This window comes from Lethenteron reissneri, chromosome 32, assembly GCF_015708825.2.
Source record: "Lethenteron reissneri isolate LAM-NWPU_2019-01 chromosome 32, ASM1570882v1, whole genome shotgun sequence".
Lineage (NCBI taxonomy): Eukaryota > Metazoa > Chordata > Hyperoartia > Petromyzontiformes > Petromyzontidae > Lethenteron > Lethenteron reissneri.
Window position 1 is genome coordinate 10,099,293 of NC_083810.1, and position 24,452 is coordinate 10,123,744.

Sequence of the window (24,452 nt, forward strand, 5' to 3'; positions counted from 1 at the left end):
CCACAACTCCGCGTGCCACCCACAATCCCGCGTCTGCCCACACGGACACCACCGCCGCGGTCACGTCACGCACACGTGAACGTGAAAATGAAACTCGGCACGAGCCCGCCATGTACTCGGTACTTTGGTTTTGTTCTCCGACACGGTTTGTAAGAAAAGAAATCCCGAGCGATAACTCACATTCTTTTGTCACCCTCGTGTTCAGGTTTTTTGATTCCTTCAACGATGATTTTGGCGCTGAGCAATGCGAAAGGCAGGGAAAAAAAGCAGAAGATGAAAATATGTTGCCACTGTACGGGAAAAAATCCTATAGGTTTTTCTTTTTTTACATCCAAACAAGCCAACTGAGGGTGGAAACGTGATATAAAATATAAACCGAGTGGTTAAATGAAGAATAAATGTTCACTCTGACCAGTGAGAGAGGGGGGCAGGAGGGCCCTGCTTGGGCTGCGAGACCCAACATTTTATTGATCATTTCGGCTCGTGCCCGGAGAAATCCCACAAACACGATGCGCAACGCAAATAAATCTCCAACCTATCACGTGCCACCGTAGCATCGCGGAGTGCGAAATTAAATAAACTAGCGCCGCAACCAGTTGGTCTCTCTTAACCCTATCTCTAACCCCGCCGCCATTCGTACCCTTCCCCACGCCGCGCCGTTCTGTCGCGCCCGCTAACGTGCTCGTTACCGCACTCCGCGAGGCCCCAGGACCTGTTCGGATTGGCAGCTGCGGTGTTTTTCAGAGGTGAAGTAGCAGCTTTTTTTCTTTTCTCCAGCGCCATTCGGGGGTCCCCGTGGCACTCGTCGGGGTGCGGGGTGGGGGGGGCCGTTGCCTGCGTTTTGGTTCCCGCGTGGCGCCGAGGGGCGGCTCGCGGCTCTCGTAATCCCCGCGGCTTTGGGCCAGAATGCCTTTGCTGTCACTTGCCAGAAAGCCGCGGGATTATTTGCCGTTTTATCTCTTTTTTGGGGGGGGGGGGGGGTGGTGTGGGATATTGCCCACGGTGTAATGGTTAGCACACGGGACTTGCAATCTCGAGGTCACTGGTTCCGTTTGTCTTCCGGCACGCCGTTTGAAACTGCAGGCAAAATACCCTCTTACAGGGGCTTTCTGTAGTTCCGTCTAGTTGGAAGGCCCTTCTGCCAGCAGGGGTCATGAGTAAGCAATTGCAGGGCTGCACCTGTCTCTTGTTCATTTTTGTTTTGTAAGGCCCAGTCAGAGGCTTTCCCAGGTATGTGGCAACAGCCCGGCCTGCGCTCCCTCAGGTTGAATGTAACAGTCGCAGCATTACTCGCTGCACCTTGCTGATGCACGACGCGGGTTCAAAGTTCAACACATTTGCTCACAGCAATGTGCGCGCTCATTAGCAAGAGACCACTTTGCCCTGACTGCCCAATCTCGTCGTACGTTGGAAGTTAAGCGGGGTTGAACTCGGTTGGTACTTGAACGGTAGGTTGCCTGGGAACACCAAGTATTGTCATCAATAATTAAATTGATCTAATGCATGTTGTATTATATCCTTAAACCATTTTAGGCTGCCACTTGCATTAATGATTATGTGGTCACTTGTTTGAAATGAGTCTTGAAAATTCGTGTTTTCATCGTTGCCTCTCTATCTCTTTCTCTCTTGCGGTTTACCCTTTAATCCTCGCAGTTCTCCAAGGACATTCTGGCCAATTCTTACTCGGCGTACATCGATAACTTCCTCAATGCCAAGGATGCCGTGCGGTTGGCCAAGGAAGCGAAGCCGGCATTCAACCGCTTCCTGGAGGTGGGAGGGACGCCGTGAAATTACCAATCAACTGCTCACCCCCCCTCACCAGCTCTTCCGCTCACCTGCTCACCACTCATCAGCTTGCCAGCTTGTCCACTTACCCATTTAGACAACAGCCCACTCGCTTATTCACTTACTCGCCGCTCACTAAACTCACCCACTCGGCCAATAACTCGCTCACCCCATTCACATACTCACCCAATCGCCTACTCACTTGTATATTCACCCTCACACCTGACAAGTTTGCCTGTTGTCCCACTCATGGCTGACCAATTTATCCACTAGCCGACTCGTGCACACACACACCCCATCACCAAGTCAGCCACTGACCCAAATTTATCACTATCCCGGTAACCTTATAGTCCGCTTATCCACACGCATGCTCGCTTGCCAACTCACCCACTCATTCATTCACTCACTTTCCCGGTCGCCTGCGTGCCTGACTTGCTGATGGCGCAAGACAGCGCCTGATAAGCTAAGCGGCCACGTTCACAAAGCAGCAAATGTACTCATGTCCGATGGTTTTGTTGTTTTTTTTCCCCGTGCGACACTGTCCGCTGTGATGCTCTTTGCGGTCTCAGCAATGCATGCGGGAGAACAAGGAGAAGCAAGCGCTGGCGGATTTGATGATCAAACCAGTGCAGAGGATCCCGCGATATGAGCTTCTCATCAAGGTGATCCCTCATTAATTCCCGCTGCAACCCTCGGAATTACGACACGCGCACCATCTGCTACACCGAGTGGGCGTTCGGCAAGTGCCGCGCCACGCCAGCATTGGCGTTCACACGAAGTCGGTCGTCGTCCCGTGGGCCGGGTTTCACAGTCTTTCAAATCACGCGTTTGGAATTCTGTGTACGGAAACGGCATTGCAAAAAATACAAACAGAAAAGTGTCCGTACGAGTGTAGACTTTGTCCGTGTACACGTACAGCCCTTTTTGTCAATCCACAGAGAGTTGTAGTCCAGATTCAATAATTTGCCTTATTTGTACGTACGTTGAACTTCTTGTGCACCGTACGTAGCCAACCAATCAGAGGTGCGGGGGAGAGACAACAAACTAAACACAAAAAGCAGTTCTAACGAAACGAGTTTTCAATCGAGATGATTTAAAAGTGCATAGCTCCTGTGGCTTCCCAATATCGGAAGAAAGAACGTTCCAGACGGCCGCAGAGGCGAATCTGAAAGGGCGCAATGCGGTCACCGCCTTGGTCCTGTGGCTGGCCAAAACCTGCCGCTGCTGCTGCGATGATGTACCGGAGCTTGTGTGATGGCAGACCTGTGTGCCAGGGCAGGAAGGCGCCACCACGTGTTAAAGCAAAACCAGCAAAACAAACCCAATAAATCTTCTTGGTTCTTTCGGTAAAGTCACGTAGAAGGAAAATAATAAAATAATAAAAATAAAACATTATAAAATAACAACGTCGTGAGAATTATTTTATTATGTTTTATTTTCATTATTTTATTACTTCCCTTCTACGTGACTTTACCGAAAGAACCAAGAAGATGAATCCCTGCAGTCACGAAAGCTTTAAATCGAAAATTAAACCACAATAAACGGACACGACCGCGACGTTTGCGGCCACGGTGGTTTTGCCAGGACCTGCTAAAGCACACCCCCGAGGAGCACCCGGACCACAGCAGCCTGACGGTGGCGCAGCGCGACGTGCGCCTGCTCGCCGAGCGCATCAACCAGGGCAAGCGCGACGCCGAGGAGGCCGAGCGAGCGGCACGCGTCCTGCAGGAGGTGGAGGCGCACATCGAGGGTGCCACCGAGGTAACCCCTGGACGTCGTCACGGCGGTGGTGGCGGTGGTGGTGGTGGTGGTCATGGTGGTGCTGATGACAATGGTGATGATGATGATGTGGAGGTGATCATGTGATGATGGAGGTGCACATGGAGGGCGCCACCGAGGTAGCCCCTGGACGTCGTCACGGCGGTGGCGGTGGTGGTGGTGATGGTGGTGCTGATGACAGTGGTGATGGTGATGATGATGATGGAGGTGATCATGTGATGATGGTGGCGCACATCGTGGGTATTACTGAGGTACCTCGATTCAGGAATCATGGTGACGGTAGTGATGGTGGAGGTTGCGATGGTGGTGGTGATGGTGGTGATGAAGGTGGTGGTGGTATTGGTGGTGATGGTGGAATATCTCAGGTTTGTACATGTAGGTACACGTATGTTTTATGATTTGGGCTGTTTATTGGCTGTGTAACCAATGCACATATTCGCTTAAATTGTTGTTGGTAGGTATGCCTTAGGAGTCGGCTGCGATGGCAAAGCCATTTTAACCACAAAGTTCCATCTGTCACAAGTCCACCAGACATTTCCATAAAGTACAAGCCCCCGAGCTTTCAAAAAAATTCACGTCTGAAGTGTTCCCTCCAAAATCTTTCCTGCACAGTCAGCTTTGGGGATGTGGCTCATGGTCTGGGGAAGTGGTGGGGGGGGGGGGGGGGTTGGAGCGGAGTGAGTTGAGGAGGGAGAAGTTGCCTGGACCAACACCGGATTTTGAGAACTGCAGGCTCCTCCGCCTCTTCACCTGGACAACGCCTCGCTCCACCGCTGTCGCCGCTCTGGGCTGCGGCCTTTATTAATTTCGCGGGGCCGTCTCACGGACTTAGGGGCAATTTTCCCCGCGCTTAAGTCGCATGGCGTCGACACAATATAGCCCGCGCGCTCCGTCGTAATGCCTTCCACATTTCGGCCACGGCGCCGCGTTACCTCAAATCCCGGCCAGATGGTCGGGGGGTGGGTGGGGGCAGGGGGGAACCTTTTAAAGAGGCAGGCAGAGCGCGGCAGGGCGAACGTGGCAGCTGTTACCGCTTTAGGACGTGCGGCGCGGGCCCCGGGTACGCGAGTCCGCGGGGCACCGCTACGCGCGGCGTGGCCGGTGGCGGCGGCCGCGTTCGCCGGGCGATGTCATGCCCGGCTGCCGCCACACTTTGCGGTCGCGATATAGTTTGAGTTTTTTGGGTTTTTTCGCCGCGTTTTTACGGCTAGTGGACACACGGGGTTGTCGTGCGTCCAAACTGATTTTATCTTTCTCTTCAACGAATATTTGTGGCGAAATTCCTGCTCCTAATTCAGGAATTGGATGTTGGGATATCGTTGGCAGGGCCACGCGCCCGTCGATACTCTGCTGTTATTACGCAAGGACCGCGTCCGCATTAGCCCTGTGCTCAGGGCTGTGGATTTCTCTGGGATATATAAAGATTCTGATTCTGAAAGACAACAGGCGACCGCGTGCGCTAATATTGTACGCACGTGTTGCCTCAAATAATAATTCATAACCCGTTTCCATACCACTGCTGGAAATATGTCTCCGCACACCATGTCAATCGTGGTCATTGTTCGACCTTCACCATCATGTTCGGTGTGGATTCCAGAACCAGGGCACTGCACTGATGTCAGCAGACATGCTTTCTGCCATGGTCTGGCAGAACGGCAGTCCCGATATTTCAAGCAATTTAAATATGGCCCTACATTAATTAATAATAAGAATAAAAACAGTATCAATGCATTTTCTCTGGTATATATGAATAAAATACCTATTTTCGGGGTCGCAATTGAGGGGATGGGTGAGGGTGCCAAATCGCCTCCCCCAAACGGCCCTTGGTTGGGAGTTTAACTGAGAACTTGGAACTTGCTGGGCTCACGACGCAATGTTCATGCCACCGAGCCCTCTGGTTAAAAAAAAAACGTATTCGTTAATTTTTTTTTTACGCGTGTGCCCCAATTCTTTGAATACGTCGAAGCTGTTCATCTCTGGCGGTGTTCTTGCTTTGATGTTTTATTCAGGAATCGAGGCGGGTGGGACGATGAATCAAATGTGGTTCCGCGTGTACATGTCTCGCTGCGCTCGGTTGTTATAATGTCCGCGTTAATTCCCAGCGGTTTCTTTCCCCGCTTGCTTTGTGTCCGCTCTCTCCGCCCGCAGCTCGTGGCTCCGCTCAGGAAGTTCTTGAAGCAGGAGATGGTCGTGGAAGTGGTGAGCGCCCTTCACAACGCCTGTCATTCTGCCGTTTTTTTGTTGCGTCGCTGGCCGATGTTGCGTTGCGCTGCGTGCAGTTTTATTTTATCGTCGCCTCTCAATAGTTTAGTTGTTTTACGAAACCACAATTTATTGACAACGCTATTAACATTTTTACTTTTCATATCATCTTGGCAAAATGCATCTTTTACTCGTGACACACTCATTAGTTGTCATTGTGGGGCTTTCTGGGTCATAAACTGAACAATTTTACCTCCATTCAGCTCTTTCGCTCTCCGTAAAAAAAGGCAATGTTTTGTTTTTCTTATCGGCTGTCCTTGAATTTACATAATATTATAAAGTGCAGCAGCTGATATTATTACGAGTCTCGACATCTTGATAGCCATTCGTGCAGTGGCAGTGCCAGGCAAAAGCCTTGGGACCCGAGCAGTTCAAGAGGCCCTGGATTCATGAAATACAAAGATGTGCATCAAATATCTCACTACATCATCTTTCTCTTGTCTACATTTCTGTTATCACACGGGATCTCTATCTACTCTTCTGCCACTCACTAGGAATTTACACATTGAAAGGGGGCAGCAGACCCTAAGCATAATTTGTACTTAGGGCCCCCAATCAGCTGACACCACTGCCGCGTTCGCGCTTGGGCGGTCACTAGACAGAACAAACTAAAAAAAGTGGCACGGACGAATGAAGGAACGGCGAGTTCACAAACGAACAATGCCTCGGCTCGAGTCGCCACCGGGAGGAGGCTACAGCCCCTCTCCGTGTCGTTCGCAGAAGGGCGCTGGGGGGAAGAAAGATCGATCGCTGTTCCTCTTCACGGACCTGCTGCTCTGCACGACGCTCAAGAAAAAGTCGGGCTCCCTGCGACGCAGCTCCATGAACCTGTGAGAGCCCGCACTTCGCACCCCGGGTTGCCTCTTTAGACACAGCCTCGGGTCGTCAGAGCGCCCGACTGGCACCGGCTCTGAGATCCCGGCTTCAAATCCCGGTTTGCACGGCGGCCGCGATCAAGCCAAGTTCTCGAGTCCGGCGGAGTTGTTGGGCTCTGCGCAGGCGCCACTGCACGCGCAAAAGCACGTGGTTTTAAAATCTCGGGGGAGTTAAAAATATCGGTTTTGTCGTGCGGTGAGCATTTTACTTTGGAGCATGGCGGGTGGGAAGGTGCTGCCTCCACCCCCCCACCCCCACCCCCACTGTGGATAAGAGATCACCTGAAGGGATCTCAGAGGTAGCTGTATGATAGCTCCTTCTGTAGCTCATGCAGGAATTATCTTATCAATTATGCCCATGAAAGTGATATTGAATTATACCAGCCCACACTCGCCAGCGTGGTGTAGTATGGTCATATAGCCCGCACGGCATTGGGAGGCCCTCATTCAACAGTGGACTGGAAAGAGGGCAAAACAAAACAAAGCTCCCCCATATAGCCTTAACAGACTTTTGGGGCAAGTGCTGTGAGCGAGCACCTATGAAGGCCGGCACAGCACACGAGGGGTTTGGTGGACAGTACCACACCCGGCCTCCTACGTATCCCATGGTGGCGATGTTTACACACCGCACCAGGTACTCATTTGAGGCAGAGTCGTCCTAGGGGAAACACAGGACTGATTCACATCGTCACCGTGGTTGACCGTGAGCGGGAATCGAACTCGGGTCTCGGAGTTTGTAGCGCAGCTCGCTGACCTCTGCGCGATGGCTCCCCCATCCTTAGCAAACGTGCAGACAGACGCTCGCACGGTTTTTCGTGTAATCGTGCGATGGCGACGCTGTCCCCTTTGTGTGTGCAGCTACACGGCCGGCTGCGTGATCGACACGTCCAGCAAGTACAAGCTGCTGTGGAAGGTCCCCCTGGAGGACGTGGACGTCATGAAGGGTGAGAGAGACGCCCACCTCACCACCGCCGCCATTTACGAAAATCTTCCCGCACTGCACTCGGCCACTCGTGTTTCAAATTCAATGTACGTACGCTGCCTTTCCTTTTTACGCTCTGCGTATGTATGTATGTATGTTGAACTTCTTTCGCACCGTGCGTAGCCAACCGTGCTAATCGCAGGTGCGGAAGAAGGACAACAAAAGTGTTGCCCCAAAAAGATGTCGATAAAACCCATTGCTAAAAGCACTGTCCTTGACGGCCATATTTCTCCGTCGCACGTCATGCGCGTGCCTCACCGTCACCCCCCCCCCAGGCAAGGTGACGCGCTCATAATTGCATACGAAACAGACGCCATGCCCCATCTACCGCCCTCCGCGTGTGCCTACGTGGTCGCGACGTTGTCGCCGCTACGTTTGCAAAACAACGCGCCGCTACGCGCCTTTCCCCCGTGTTTTGCGCAGGCCTGCTGGCCCCTACCCCGAGCCGGGACAGTCTCCACAAGGTGCTGACGCGGCTGGAGGGAGACTTCAGCACCCTGAGCCAGATCAGCACGCTGGCCGAGACGCTCAGCATCACCCACCAGGTGCCCGCTCTCGCGCCGTTGCGTCATCCCGCACGTGCTCCGAGCTCCCTGCCATTGTTCGGGCGAGCATCGAGGACTCGCGGCCTTTCTGTGGCGGCAGCAGTGCGAATTCCCTTTGCCCCGATTGGTTTGTGCCGCAGAGATAACTCACTCGTTTCCCCGCGCTGAACCCTGACTCCCCTTCTCCCTCTCTTCCCTCATCACTGCCCCCATCCCTCTTCCCAACTTCCCAACCCATTCGTCGTACTCACTCATCATAAACCACTCAGTGTCACTTTCCTCATCGTTTATTTCATGCACCATCATATTCATGCACTACCATGCTTCTCATTAACTCATCTATAACGATTAAAATAAGACTAGATATATTTCCTCCATAATAGGCCCACGTGTTAAACTGAGATATATTTCCCGCCGTCTGCAAGGGAAAGGAAACCTAACAAGGTGAATGGAAGCGTTACTGTTTCCCCGTTCGAGTTCTGGCTCACGACTAGGTTTTTGCCAAGCAACCAGCATGAGGTAGCCATCCTGGGGAAAATACGCGAGTCTTCACGTGACGTTTATATCGGTTGCACGGTAGTAATACACCCCCGCATTTACACGTAGTCCTTCCCTCCTCCGGTACGGCGAGATATATTTTCCCCTATGGAACGTCGTGGTTTTATGTGTCTCAGAGGTGGTCATCCTAACCATGGGAGGGGAGGTCCAAAGGACATTGCGGGCTGCTCGTTATTACACATTTAATTTGTAATCTGGCCTTCAGCTTGGCTGTGCGTCCCCCGCCGAGCGTTAACGCATTCGTGTTTTCCACTACAATGATCGCGAGCGGAAATGTGTTGGAAAGTAAATACCAATGTACGCATGTGCTAAATGTTTAAGTCTCATGCGATAGCAACATTTTATTGTGTTCTATGATAGTTGCGGGGAGTGGTGGTGTTTTTCCCTCCGTTTTGTTTACCCATTGAATTGTATCGATTGCTAATCTTAACCATACACAGCTTTTATTATTTTAAGTGTAACAAAACAAATTGCCATTCCGCACCTCCGAATCACGACTGGAACCTGTCTTCTTGCGCATTATAAATCGTTTTATTGTTTTTATTATGTTCGCACGATTGTATTCACATGGAGTTTCCCGTATTTATTTAAACCCTTGCACCATGTACGATTCATTTATCCCTAAGCGTGTGTGGCGAGCCCTCGTGTAGGAGATAACACAATGCCTTACGAACCTGGCAACCTGAGTTCCAGTCCTGCTCACGGTCAGCAACACCAATGATGATTCTATGAACCTGTCATGGGCCTTACCTCGGTCGAATCAGTCTTAAATGAGTGTGTATACTCAATGAAATTTAAATTAATAAAAATACATTTATTTTTTACCTACGTGACTTTACCGCAAAAACTAAGAGTATGTATACTCTTAGTTTTTAATAAAAATTAATTTATTTTTATTAATTTTAATTTCATTTGTTTACCTACTAAATAAATTTATTTTTTATTAATTTTAATTTCATTTTTTTACCTACGTGAGTTTACCGAAAAAACCAAGAGTATGAATCCTTGCAGTCACGAAAGCTTTAAATCTAGAATGAAATGAGTGTGTGGTGCGGTGTATAAACATCACCACTGGGGAGACAAAGACGTGGTGCTGGCCACCCCCACCCCCTCGTGTACCGTGCCAGCCTTCGTAGGTGCTCGCTAACAGCAATTGCCCCAAAGGTATGTTAAGGCCACACGGGGGATCTTTGTCTTACCTTCTGAAGAATGTTTTTCTGCATTGTGCCAAGGCTTTGGAATGTTTTACTGATTGCAACACTTATCTAAACCCTTTTACCCTCATTACTTATAACATATTACGTTTGTGTGGAGGGGAAAAAAAGCATTGTTGTGGTATTTTTTCTCCCTTTGCTGTGTTTACACATCGGAACGAATTTACTGATTGCCGTACTTACATGATCGCTGGTCTCTACTTCTGAAAATAGATTTCTGTTTTTAGTGGACTTTTATTGCTTGGTCATGAATAACGGTCGGCATGTATCTGTACAGAAACGCAAGAAACAACAACTGGAATACATCACGTAAACCACTAAAGCCTTGGAATTATTAGTGTGTGGGTGACCCATCTCCTGGAATTACTGTAATTATTCAAATAGCCCTATAAATAACTTTAGGGGCACGTGCGTATAGGCATGTAGGTTAACGCTTTGTTTTTGTATGACATTGTGCATTTTAAATACATATTCAGCCCGTAGAACAAATATCTCCTTTTATTTTATCATATATTTACTTAGGAAAGCCTCATTGAATCTCAAGACTCAAGTGGGGGAGCGGGTCCTGGATTGGGATGTTTGGCCCCAAAACATTCTTTAATTCTCATTTAGTTTTTTCAGAGTTTGACAATTTTTTGGAAGCCTTTCTTAAGGTTAAAACGGTCTTACGCACCTGGCCATTTGAGTTCGAATCCTGGCCAACGCCAGGTACGGTCAAACAAATCCCACGACAGCGGTAGATTGACAAGAGGCCCAGGGAGCAGGAGCTCAGACACTATACAAAGGTAGACATTGTGCACTTATTTACAAAAACACAATGGTTTCGTTTAAAGAGGGGTGTGACGGCTTAGTGAGGCCTTCGTCCAGGCATCAAATGATCCCGACCGATGATGATCATGAAGATGATGATGTTGATCATGAATGTGATGATCATGAATTTGGGGATGATGATCATGAATATTAATATGATGATCATGAATATTAATATGATGATCATTAATATGATGATGATGATCATGATGATGATGATGAAGACACTCATAGAGACCCCCTCCCATCCCCACCCCTCCATCGTGACTCAGAACCTGGACGAGGTGATCAAGGAGCTGATGGCGTGCGTCAACCGCGAGCTGTCCGAGCGCCAGCTCCTGGCGGCCTCGGCCTTCGCGACGGTGCCGCCGTCCGGCTCGACGCAGTCGCTGACGTCGCCGCTGTCGGCCGGCGTCCCCGGGCTGGCGGGGGCCGTGGGCTCGGCGGCCCCGCTGGGCGGCGCCCTGGCGGGCTCGCTGGGGGGGGCGCTTGCCCCCGCGCGCCTTGAGCTGTCCGTCGCCCCGTCGGCGCCCGACGCCTCCCCGGAGTCGTTCGTCTTCGAGTTCACGGGCGGGGAGCCCAGGGCGGCTTTCGAGCAGATGCTGGAGGAGACGAAGCGCAAGCTGGGTACAGACACGTGCGCGCGCGCGAGCGCCCGAGTGTACACGTGTGTATGTGTGTACGTATGTGTTCAGGCGTGGTGCTGGCCACCCAACAGCGCTTGCCCCAACAGCCTGTTAAGGCTATACGGGGGGATCTTTGTCTTTTGTTTGCGCATCTGTACGTGCGTGTCCTTGCTCAGTAGTTTCCTTCATACATACGCGTTTTGTGCCCAGTCGTGCCCTTTTAAGAGCCTCCACAGAAGCCGATATTTATTGATACTGCTGGTACCAGTCATGGGCCGTGTGTTTGTGCGTGTGGCCTTCTCGGCTACAGTCATGGCCTCTCTTTTCAATGCTTGAGAAATGTGGACTCCGTTACAAGGAACACCTGCATCAACTTGAAACATTCAGACTGGCCTGGCTGCGATCCATCCTGGGTTTAACCAGACTGGATTGTCACAGATCCTTGAAAGATCTGGACGCAGTCCCGTCGGTGAGCTCCTATGGCAGGCACGGTTGTCTTGGCTGGGTCATATGGCCCCACATGCTCAGCCGCATGTGTGCTTGCGTGTGTGTTTGTGCAGGTGTGTGTGTGTGGTTGTGTCTGTGCGTGTGTCACGTAGTGGTTAGCGCACTGCACTACGAACCCGGCGACACGAGTTCGATCCCCGCTCGCGGCGAGCAACGGTGACGATTATTTTAACCAGATCTGGGGCTCCCCCAGGTCACCTCAGCCCTAAACGAGTACCTTTGCGGCCCGTAAACGTGCTCGCTAACAACAATTGCCCCAGCAGTCCGTTACAGGCTAAATGGGGGGGGGGGGGGGGGGGATCTTTGCGTGTTTTAGCATGCGGTGCGGCGCCGCCGGCACCACGAACCTTGCGCGATGCAGAGCGAGCGTTCATGCCGGTGATCGTTTTTTTTTCTCGTTTTGCAGCGCAGACAAAGGACCGCTGGGACCCCGAGTTCCTCAAGGCCATTCCCATCATGAAGACGCGCAGCGGCATGCAGGTGCGCGTCCGGGCGATTGAAAATTGCCTTTTAACGCGCGTTCCGTGTCGCGGCACAGCCACAAAACGGAGTAGAAACGAGCGCCTCGGTTTACAAATAAGCGTTTCTCTACAAATCACCTTTCCCCCCCCCCCCATCTCCCCCGTGTCGTACAACCCGCGATCGCGTTTGAGTTACGAGGGGTACGAACGGATGAATGGCGGGGGGTACAAATGGAAGAATGAAGACGTCCGTAAGAAATCGCGCGCCGTCATTTGAGTCGCAATTACCCGATGTTTTTTTTGTGAGGCGGCGTGTCGAGTACATTCTTGTTTTCGAAAATGGATTTGTCCCTCGTGAACAGCCGACTGCCGTCGGAAATTTGCGCGATTTGTTTTCACGGCGGCGGCCCAATTGGAGCCGTTTTGCGCCTTATTACCTCATTACTACTCCGTTCTCATTCGCTGCATCCCCCGCCATGCGTATATTTTCAAATGTATATGAGCACCTATAAATGTTTAACCCGGTTATGAGACGGGTACGGATCTATTTTTGGAAGCACACAACGGTCTCTGGTCTTTCTATCAAGAACGAACGGGAATCACTGGAACAAGGAATGCCGCCTACGGTCAGCGCACGTCGCGTCCCTCCCAAAAAAAATCGGTGACCTTCGACACGCGTGCACTCCTCTTCTTCGTTCGTACGACCGACGGAGATGCAGAGCGACAACTTTACAATGTCACATTCAGGTGGTCAAGCCAGGCGACCGGATCGGGCGTTGCGTCGTTAACGACGTTTGTGCGGTCCGTTCCGTCGCCCGTGTGCCGCCCACTCCAGTTCTCGTGCGCTTCGCCGAGCCTCGGCGCGTGGGACCACTCCTCCGAGGTGTGGGTGTGCAACAGCGACGGCTACGTGGGCCAGGTGTGCCTGCTGAGCGTGCGGCCCGACCCCATGGTGGAGGCCTGCATCGCCGTCTGCTCCGCGCGCATCCTCTGCATCGCGCCCGTGCCTGGGCTGGGGCGCGGCACCAGGTTCGCTCCCCCTGCCCGGCCACCTGGGGCTGTGTCTGTGTCTCTGTCTGTGTCTGTCTGTGTCTGGCTGTGTCTGTGTCTAGCTGTGTCTGTGTATGGCTGTGTCTAGCTGTGTCTGTCTGTGTATGGCTGTGTATGTATGTGTATGGCTGTGTATGTCTGTGTATGGCTGTGTATGTCTGTGTATGTCTGTGTATGTCTGTGTATGGCTGTGTATGTCTGTGTATGTCTGTATATGGCTGTGTATGTCTGTGTATGTTTGTGTATGGCTGTGTATGTCTGTGTCTAGCTGTGTCTGTCTGTGTATGTCTGTGTATGTCTGTGTATGTCTGTGTATGTCTGTGTATGGCTGTGTATGTCTGTGTATGTCTGTGTATGTTTGTGTATGGCTGTGTATGTCTGTTTATGCATGGCTACGAACCCGGCGACTCGAGTTCGATTCCCGCTCACGCTCAACACCGGTGACGAATACCTTAACTGGTCGTGGGCCTCCCCTGGGTCGACCCAGCCTTAAATGAGTACCCGGTGCAATGTGTATATGTCGCCACTAGGGAGACAAAGGTGGACGGGCGCGATAGTGCTGGCCACCCACCCTCTCGTGTGCCGTGTCAGTCGTCATAGGTGCCGCTAACAGCACTTGCCCCAACAGTCTGTTAGCTCTCCGTTTGTGTGACCGTGCGTCCTTCTGCTTGTCTGTCGGTGTGCCTGTCCGTCTTCCTGCCCGCCGGCGCAGTACTTGTGTGTACGTATGTACGTTGAACTTCTTTCGCACCGTACGAGGCCGACCGTGCTAATCGGAGGTGCGGGACCGTCGGGCAGCTCCACTGCCGTGTTGTGCGACGAGGCAACGCTTCCTTCAGCGGCTTCCCCCCCTCCCACCCGCCACGGTTCCGCCCCTCATAGGGATCGCCCTGCGTCTCACCGGCCACTGCCGGAGATCCCAAGCTCCGACGACATCGGCTCGCCACCCGCTCTCGACCCGGCTGCCGTCGCCACCTCTTCGTCGTCGTCCTCCTCCTCCTCCTCGTCTCCCTCGCAGTCCCAGGCGGGCGAGCAGAGGCCCCCTCGTGTGGGCGCCGCGGGGAACCCGTTTGCGAGCGACGCGGAGGAGTCGGAGGGGGAGGCCTCGTCCCCGACCTCAAGGCCGCGAGGTCGCGGGTCCAAGCAGCCTGGCGGAGCGCGGGACGGGCGCCCGGATTTCACGCTGAGCCGTAAGCACCGCCTGCGGAAGCGGGGTCGTGTTTGCGTGTCAACCCTGTTCAGATATTCGCTTTTTAATTTCAAATTATAAATTAGAAAGCATTTCGGTCATTGTGCTTCAAAGTATGTATTTGTTTTTACTGTATTTACTGGAACGCTGACATGAGATGTTACGGACATGTAACAGAGAGATGTGCGTCCTTATTAAGGACAGGCACCGTAAATTCAGTACTGAGCTTCAAGACTTCTCGTAACCCTAAGCACTATTCAAGCAAGTTGGTTTTTTTTGCACACCACTGCACCCACCCACCCACCCACCGCACACACCGTGAGCACAAAATACACTGAGATGGATACGGCGTGTCAAAATTATTCCCGGGACACCGGTTCTGGCTGAAATTAATCACTGCGGGTCGACTATATAAAAAAAATAAAGAGACGGTCGCAGCTTTGGCCTCGTTGCGCGGCTCTAACTCAATTCTCCCGGGCACCTTCAGTGGACGACCGTATGGCCTCCAAGGACCCGGGGGCGGAGACAACGAGCTCGGACGACGAGCACGAGGACCCCGCACGGCCGTCCATATCGAGCGCCTGCAGCGCCTTCCAACCCGTCGCCTCCGCTGGTTCCATCGCCGTGGTGGTGGCGGCCGCGGCGGCCGCGGCGGACGGACGGGCGATGAGACGGACGAGCCGGGGCTCCTTCCAGGCCAGCCTGGAGGAGCTGCTCAGCATGGACCCCGAGGCCCACACCAGCTCCATGTGGCTCGGCACCGAGGATGGGTGGTGAGCTGCTGTTGCACCGGGGATGATCGAACTCTCACGCCACAGTTGTCGTACGGCTCGCTGGTGGACCGGAGTAGGTGGCACGCGACTCGTAGTAGCTGCAGCCGTGGCGAGGAAGTATACTTTGTACGGTGGGCCAAGTGTCTCGGGCAGAACAAATTGAGCCCAGGGTAAATCTATGGATTTCTCTAAGTTTATGAGAATCTACGCGAGTCTGTGTCTCTTTGTGTAAATCCAGGGCTTAATCTCTTGCTCAGTATCTTCTGGGTCGCACTGGAGAGTAGGCGTGTGATTGGTAACCAGTCGTAGCGAGAGGAATACCTGATGTGGTGTATATTAAGGTGGACGCTCACAACAGCACTTGCCCCGACAGCCCACAATGTATGTATGTCGAACTTATTTCTCACTGTATGTAGCCAACCGTGATAATCAGAGGTGTGGGGGAAGGACAACAAACTAAACACAAAAGGCAGTTCTAAAGAAATGAGATTTAAAATCTAGATTTAAAACTGCATGGCTCCAGTGGCTTCCTAATGCCAGAAGGAAGAGCGTTCCTCATGGACGCAAAAGCGCATCTGAAAGCGCGCGATGCAGTGACCATCTCTGTTCGATGGTTAGCCAAAAAGCCGCTGTGAGGATGACCGAAGCTTGTGTGATGGTTTGTACTCCTTGACGAGATCAGCAATGTATTGTAGTTCATTTGTGAAATACAAAGCCACATGGGTGATCTGTGTCCCTCTGCTTGCTTCCAGCAGGCCGGTCTTCACGAAGGGTCGATCGTCGGTGATCGTTATCTGACCGTGGTTGTCCTCTTCCCCGTTGCAGTATCCACGTTTACCAATCGTCGGACAACATCCGTAACCGCAAGAACAGCCTCAAGATGCAGCACCCAGCCGCCGTCATGTGCATCCTGTAAGTGGGCCTGTCCCATTGTCCCATCCCATCATCCTCTCTCTCTTTTTTCCGTTCGCACGTTTCATTCTGATGGAGCATCCTGAACTACACGCGGCACAACCCAAAATCACAGCGGGGAGTTTTACCGCACCACCGCCACAAATTCGGCTTGTTCTCGCCTGTTGTTCCGTCCAACGCCATCTTTCTGGAAATCTCCACGGACCTGATCTTTCTTTCTCTGTTGATGTGTGCAGGTACCTGGACAACAAGGTGTTTGTGTCGCTGCTGAACGGAGACCTCATCGTGTACCAGAGGGAGGCAGGTACGATGACCTGCCCAATCACCGAGCCTCGTCTGGCTGGCACGCAGCCCACAAACAGCATTGTTTGAATCATAACACAATGAAAGTACTATATTCTTGGTTCTTTCGGTAAAGTCACGTAGAAGGGAAATAATAAAATGATAAAAATATCAAACAATAAAATTCTCACAAGCTTTCAATCAAAAAATGAAAGTTCTATTATTTGATCTAGATTTGAAGTTTCTGTGACTGCAGGGATCCATACTCTTTGTTTTTTTTGTAAATTATGATGTAGACAAAAAGTGTGCCCCCCCCCCCCCCCCCCCCCCCCCCCATCGTTTCATTATTTTAATTAAGTTAATTTTACCGGCACTGCATGCGTGGTTGAAGGAGATTGCAAGAGCTTAACCTACTTTTCACATCGCCCGCCCGTGTTCTAACGACGTCCGCGTGGGTGCGATGAAGTCAGAACATTTTTTAATATAAAAAATAGACGGTTTGGCATCTGCCGTGCGTAAGCGGCTCTCTCATCCGAGAAGCGCCACGATGGTAAGATAAATATATAACATAAGTAATGCGTCTTTGCTTGTTAAATAACTTGCTTTTTATTCACAAAGAACACAATCGGCCACACCAACATATTCGTGTGTTACCCCCGAAAGGATTCATCACGTAATGATGTTGCAACCCTTTTGTGAATGCTCTGCTGGATGGAGAGCCTCCCCATGCCGTGCAGGTTGGCGGGGCTTGGCCAGACCTCACCGTGGGGGTTTGGTAAAGACGAACAGCTGATGTAGCTGCTCACCCCGAGCTCTCATTACTCTGATAGTGCGTTGTCTTTGAACTTTGCGCCTTTTGGCGTCATCTGGTCGAACACCATATGAGATTAGGCTCTAAAGAAAGCTGTCTCTGGTGTGGACCAATTAGTTTCAAGGACAATGCATAAATAATCAGAGTATTGTTTTTTGTTTGCATTTGACTGCAAGTATTTTGGTTAATGTAAACATGATTCCTTGCAAAAGGTGTCAGTTTTGTTGCCAGAAAAAAGGGGAAAACCCTATTAGTACGAACAGCGTAGGCGAGGTAGCGTAGGACACCGCACGAGTGTATTTTTGCTGCACTACCTTCTGGTGTGGTAGTGCCTCGTATCTTTGTTTCCACTGATAAAATTGTTAATGCAACAAAAAATGTCATACATTGCATTCGCTCATGGGAATTCCAAAGAATGTTCCTAGAATTATTTTTCAGATGGTATGAGGCCCCCTCCCTCCTCCAGCATGACAATGTCAGACCGCGCTTGACCCTGACAACATTCTGAGGGTCATTGAGCGCTCGAGCGGATTTGCGTTTCCCCATCCACCCCACGGCCCAGATCTGGCACCATCACGTTTCCATCTGTCCGGCCATTTGGAGGGTGTCCTGCATGCGCAGCGTTTTGACAATGACACTACCGTACAGGACACTCCATAAACGGTTACGCGATGCTGATGAATCCTTGGAAAAGCGAGGGATTTCCTGCCCTGGTTCAACATTTGGCGCCGGCGCTTTCGAAAAGGATGGACACCCGCCTGGTGCCAATGATATGCATCCTGCTGCCAATTCAGGGTGATCCCCCAGTGTGCTGGCGGAGGGGGGCGGGGGTCACACGAGACCCCCCCATTAAATAAGTGGTGGCTGAGTCGCCGATGGAGAAGAGTCCGCGTGTGGCTGATGGCACCGACCACGAGCGGCAAAGACACAGCCGCGCGCTGTGTGCAATGGTGAAGCTTTGAAGCAGCTGCTGCCAGCTGTTCAGAACCCATCGCATGCAGTGCGCCATGGGTTCGTGCGGTTCCATACCTGCATTATGAGCTTAAAGTAAAAAAAAAAGGGACAGGTGCAGCCCTGCAAGTGCTTGCTCACTTCCACTATTGGGAGAAGGGCCTCCAATCGAGGGAACTCGAGAGGCTCGCTAGTGGATATTTGCCATGCGTAATGATGACGGGAGATTGTTTTGACGATGATGATACTTACCATGGCGGTGGTTGCGTTGACGATGGTGGTTATGATGATGTTAACGATGTCGGCGGTCGTGATGACTTGGGGGGATCGTGATAGTGGTAACGAAGCTCATGGTGGCGGGATGTTAACTACCTCACCTGGTGTACAGGAGGTCGTGGGTTCGATCCCGACCCTGATGCCTGCTGTATATTTAGAGTTTGCACGTTCTTCCTGTGGTCGCGTGGATTTTTCTCCGTGTCCTCCAGGTTTTTCCCGCCACATTTAGAAACACTCGTTTAGAGTATTTGGCTGCTCCTGTAAATTGGCACGCGATAAGCCACTTCTTTGAGCCATCATTTGTGATAGCCAGGTCGCTTCCGCCAAATAGCTACATAGCTCAGTGAGCCTTACCTGGTAAAATATAACCATTCAGTCTCAACGGTTAACGGTGACATTGGGCCCCCTAACTCGCTTGCCCCCCGCAGGCTGCTTCTGGGACTCGCAGCACTCGCACACCCTCACCGTGGGCTCCCCGGGCAACCCGGTCACCAAGATGGCGCACGTGGCCGGCCGCCTGTGGTGCAGCTGCCAGAACATCATCGTCGTCATCAACACCGCCAACCTCGTCCCGGAGGTGCGACTCAAACACCCCCGTGGCTCGATGACGCAGCGAGCGCTCGAGCCTGCCACGTGGGAGACCCGTAACGCCGCTCACTCGCTCAGCTTCTACATTCGTTTACTGCGGTTCTTTATGTACACGCGAAATCCTGTCTCCCGTCTCTTCTTCTTTGGAGCATTATTCCCAGCCTTGCCCATGCCCCCACTGCTCCCTTCTCACCTCGCCCCAACTGACGCCCGTATCGCACCCACGACTCTGACAGCCGAGGCCTCTCCACAAAATACAAGAGACCCGCTCACCGTTTGTCAATTTCTGATCGATAATCCGTCGCTTCTTTTCTGCTACCGCCGATGTCTGGACCTCTCCTTGCCTCTGATTGTTCCCCACTACGAACAACTCCCTGACTCTCCGAGTCCGGGTTAAAGAACTTCCTCTTCATCTCTGCCTTTGACTCTGCATCTTTCTTCACACCCCCCAACCCGATCCCACCCCAGTCACTCTCCCTCCCTCCCTCGAACGTGCGTCCCCTGACTGTTCAGCGTCCTTGAGGTGCGACTACATTTAGACACAGTATTAATCCACTTTTATTATACGTTACCCGAATGCCATATTAACGGCTTACTGGGTGGAGTGGTCACTGGGCTACAGGCCCAGAGGTTGAATGTGTTGCGTGATTTATACATTACTGGTTTATACCAACAGAAAACGCAGATGCTTTCCAGCCCCGTGGCAATATTTACGGACTGCTTCGGGAATATGTGCAGCGGAACTTAATTTCCGTGTTTGTCCGGGCCAAGCTGCTGGTAAACAGCCTGAAATGGTCATAAAATATCTGGGGGAAGGAATTCAGATTGAACCTGTCGACATTAATCAAGCTCACAGGCAGCGGTGGGGGGGGGAGGCAGAGTTAATGCTTCGGAGGGACTTGAAAACGTTATTTCTTGTAAATCCAATAGTAATGTTAAATAAACTGGGATGCCAGTGAATACACACCGTTGTCCTCGCTCATCCTGCCGCAGTTGGTGGCCTCGTCGTCATTGCCCATCGTCGACTCCACAAATCATTGCATCCTCCCTGCAGACCAAGACAACACAATTTGATTTATAAGGCATCTAGACTCTGGCCGCATCTCCAAGACGCCTTACAAACGGGGGGGGGGGGGGGGGGGGGAGGGAAACTTTTCCATGTAGGGCAGTTTGAGGAAGCCGGGGACTTATTGCCAAGAAGGGAATCGGGAGTCGAATGCTTTGGGGCGAATCAGGGGAATTGAAATGAGGTGAGAGCGGGAGAGCAAACGCGTCACAGTGTGGCACGCACAGTCGTAGGGAGAAAAGAAAATTAAAGTATTGATCCTGGACTTGGGAACGGGGAGGGGTGGGGGGAGGTTTCGGCGGTACGATTAGGGAGACGAAATGAATTCCACAAAGTGAATTTCCCACATTGTTGTCGATAAGCAGCCGATTCAAACACGTGCACGTTTTCGCAGCCGCTTGCGCAATCCACGTGTGTTTGTTTTTTCCTGGGTCGCGCTGCGTGCTGAGCTTTTCTTACCTCGAGCTTTTGCAACACTGCTGCGGGGGCGTCGTCAGGGAGTCAACTCCTGAAGGTGGCCAATGTAGAACGTCAACTCCTGTGCGAATGGCGGGCACCTGTGTATGTGCCAAAAACTAAACCTGCCTGCGATCAATGGGCGATTGAGCCTCCAGCATCCAAACACCTCCAGACGTGTGGATCAACGTTCTTCCCCAGAACATCAGTTGGTTGAGTCTATCAGGACAGATCTTAAAACATGTGTTTTCGCTTGCATCCCCGCCTGTGTAGATGACATGCCTTATACAGTGTTTTGCTTCATTCAGTTTAACGCCTTAAGGGTTTTGTTTGTTAATTCAGTTTTATTCTTTCATGGTTTCCGAATGGTTGGGTTATTTTTGCGCTGTGAGGCCTTGTGCTAAAGGCTCTGTATAAAAGCAACTTTTAGCTTGGTTCGTTAGAAACCTCGACAGAGCAAATAACCAACACACAGCCCGACTTGTAAAACCACACTTGGATCGTTACTGACGACAAAAACACCTTTGTTGATTTAATCAAAAAAATAACCCTTGCCACGTCCGTCCGTCTGTCTGCCGGTCCGTGTCTTCCCGATTCCCCCATCACGCGGGGCTTACCATCGCCGCAGCACACGTTCACGGTGGGGAGTGACGCGTCGCGCGCCGTCTCGTGCCTCGTGGCGTCGGGGCTCGGCGTGTGGGTCTCCGTGCAGAGCAGCGCCTCCGTGCGCCTCTACCACGCGCAGACGCGCGACTGCCTGGCCGAGATCGACGTGGCGCCCGCCGTGCACAAGATGCTCGCAGGTGCGACGTCGTCTTCGTTATCGTCATTATCATCGATTTAAAGCTTTCATGACTGCAGGGATTCATCTTATTGGTTCTTTCGGTAAAGTCACGTAGAAGGGAAGTAATAAAATAATAAAAGTAAAACATAATAAATAATATAATATAATAATTGATTTTAATAATAAAAATAAAACATATTAAAATAAATTATTATATTATTTTATTATGTTTTACTTTTATTATTTTATTACTTCCCCTCTACGTGACTTTAAAATTATATAATATAATACATTTTTTTATTATGTTTTATTTTTATTATTTTATTACTTCCCTTCTACGTGACTTTACCGAAAGAACCAAGAAGGTCATTATCATCATCGTCGTCATTATTATTGACGTCATCATCGTCATCATTGTCGTCTTTGTCATTGTCATCATCGTCGTCGTCATCATCGTCGTCGTCATCATCGCCGTCACCTAATTGGCCGCATCGCCTCTTGTCAGCATGAGTTGATTCCCGCACTCGTGGTTACGAGTGTTAGGATCGATCCCCGCTCTCTGTGATTTGATGGATTGCCACGATGATTGGGGTTGTAATTTTTATCAAAGAAGTCATTCTTTTGCTTGTCTCATTGGTATTGTTTGTCGTTTCTTTCCCGTTCGTTATGTTTTGTTACGTACATTCTTTCTCGTGTCTTATCTGTCTCATTTGTATTTTATTTTGTAAATTCAACCGCCTGCCTCGTGTTATAGTTTTTTTTCTCATGCATCGTGTCTAATTGGTACACTCTTTTTCTTTCTCTATTATTTTCTTTCTCTCGTTCGTTCGCTTAGTCTTTTGGAAGCATTTTCATGGGATTTGCATTTGTTATAAAACGATCGCTTCTTACACGTACAATTCCACGTTCGTACCAACAGCGTGAGAAGCAATTTAAATAAGGAATCATGAGTCATTAGATACTATCAACTGTGTGTCCTGATTGTGGAATGGTTAAAGCCCTGCATCCACTCGGAATGGATTTTACTTTTCACGAAAAAAACCCATCCCGGTGGCTCAGCGGTAGAGCGAGCGGCTCGCAATCGTGAGGCCTCGAGTTCAAATCCTTGTTGGGGTGAGGGCCGGCGGGGGCACGGGCCGGCGGGGCGGTCGACTCAGCCCATCAATCCTCCGTGGTCGATTGAAACGTGCCCCCTCGCGCGCGCGTTGCGTGTCTCCAGGCGCGGACGCGATCATCCGGCAGCACAAGGCGGCGTGCCTGCGCGTCACGGCGCTGCTGGCCTGCAAGGACATGCTGTGGGTGGGCACGAGCGCCGGCGTGCTGCTCACCCTGCCGCTGCCGCACATCCCGCCCAAGCTGCCCTCCACGGCGCGGCACAACGCCGCGGCCGCTCCGTTGCCGGCTCCCGTCACGGTGGCGGCGGCGGCGACGTCGCCGTTAGGGACCCAGGGGCCGCCCCTCCTGGCCCAGCTGTTGCCCATGGGCTCGACACACGGCCACACGGGCCACGTTCGCTTCCTCACCTCCATCGAGCTGCCACTGGACGCGGCTGCTGAGACTGGGCCGGTCGGGTCGGCCGACAAAGGTGCGCTCGCGTTCGCCGGTTGCAGCGGTTGAACTGAAGCTAAACTTTTTTTATTTTTTTTATTTTCCTGGCCACAAATTATAACTCAACGAAGTGGCTTGTCACGTGGAAATTTACAGCAGCCATATCATTTACAGTAGCCATAAACGCATGGTGCTAAATGTGGAGGGAAAAACCGGAGGAGCCGGAGAAAAATCCACACGACCACGGGGAGATAGACATGCAAACTCCAGTGTCGGGATCGAACCCACAACCTCCTGTATGCCAGGCGAGGTAGTTAACAATTGTGCTTCTGCGCACCGCCCTTGATGCGGTCGTCGTACGGCACGACGTCCGACGTTTCACTGCACGTGCTCAAGAGGCCCCCAGCCCCTCCCCCTTAGCGAGCCCGCACTGACCAGCGTGGTGAAGTATGGTCAAATAAAATGCCATGACCGACATGGCTTGGGCGGGAAGGCCTTCATCCAACAGTATACTGACAAGAGGGTTTAAATTATAGTTTTGTTTTATTGTTTTTAAATGTCACCGAGAGTTGTAGCGTTGTTAATGTCATTATCATTCCTACCCCAGAAGTTTATTACTGAACATCATTACCCAGTTCTGCAAATAAGTGCGAGTTCTTTGACTTCCTGTGTATGTGTTGTGCATTAAAGTGAAAAACATCTCAGCAGTTTCAAATTGTACCAAACACGTTTACCGAGGTTAAAAAAGTGCATTCTCACCTCTTAGTGTCATCTTCGATACTTTAGTTACCATTTTAACGGGATGTACACTCACGGGATTCGAATGCCGTGTTCAGACTTGCATCGGCTCGCGCTCTGTGTCAGTGACGTGTGAATCGCACTGCGAATCGTTACCGACGACGGTGATTAGACGTGTAAAGATTCGCCTGATTATTGTAACAATAGTCAGTCCGATTTACAGCACTCGCTAAAACCTGTGCTGTGAGTCGCTACCACGAGCGATTCGATTGTCAAACCTCGGCTTCAATTTTTCGCTCAAGAAGCAATTTGTTTTGCTCTTTGGTTTTAGCCGTCTCATTTGTTTTGTTCCTCATTCAAATTCGGTGTCATTCGCAGTTTTGTCGGCCTCATCAGCCTTAGCAAAGTACGAGCGTACAAAGTTATAATAATTGATTCTCACACGGCACCGTTCAAAATCTTAGCGTGACCGCAAAGAGTCCCGATTCACTTGACGAATCGACACGTTACGCTTTGCACACCGATTAGCACTTCCGATTGGCTACACACAGTGCGAAAGAAGTTCAACATACATACACCGAACGACGACGACGACGATGCTCACATCGTCAAAATGTTTTTCCC

The 24,452-nt window shown here is 51.2% G+C and overlaps 1 protein-coding gene across 1 annotated transcript in view; it reads left to right on the forward strand.

Annotated features, from left to right (window-relative positions):
- LOC133350007 (rho guanine nucleotide exchange factor 17-like) overlaps positions 1-24,452 on the forward strand; it is a 119,633-nt gene that overhangs the window by 88,316 nt on the left and 6,865 nt on the right. The window contains 17 exon segments of the mRNA XM_061563949.1: positions 1,654-1,770; positions 2,355-2,447; positions 3,370-3,546; positions 5,713-5,763; positions 6,547-6,656; positions 7,560-7,645; positions 8,107-8,228; positions 11,083-11,437; positions 12,350-12,423; positions 13,240-13,433; positions 14,337-14,644; positions 15,131-15,416; positions 16,242-16,328; positions 16,565-16,632; positions 19,077-19,225; positions 21,387-21,561; positions 22,762-23,127. Coding sequence (XP_061419933.1) covers positions 1,654-1,770; positions 2,355-2,447; positions 3,370-3,546; positions 5,713-5,763; positions 6,547-6,656; positions 7,560-7,645; positions 8,107-8,228; positions 11,083-11,437; positions 12,350-12,423; positions 13,240-13,433; positions 14,337-14,644; positions 15,131-15,416; positions 16,242-16,328; positions 16,565-16,632; positions 19,077-19,225; positions 21,387-21,561; positions 22,762-23,127 — 2,818 coding nt within the window.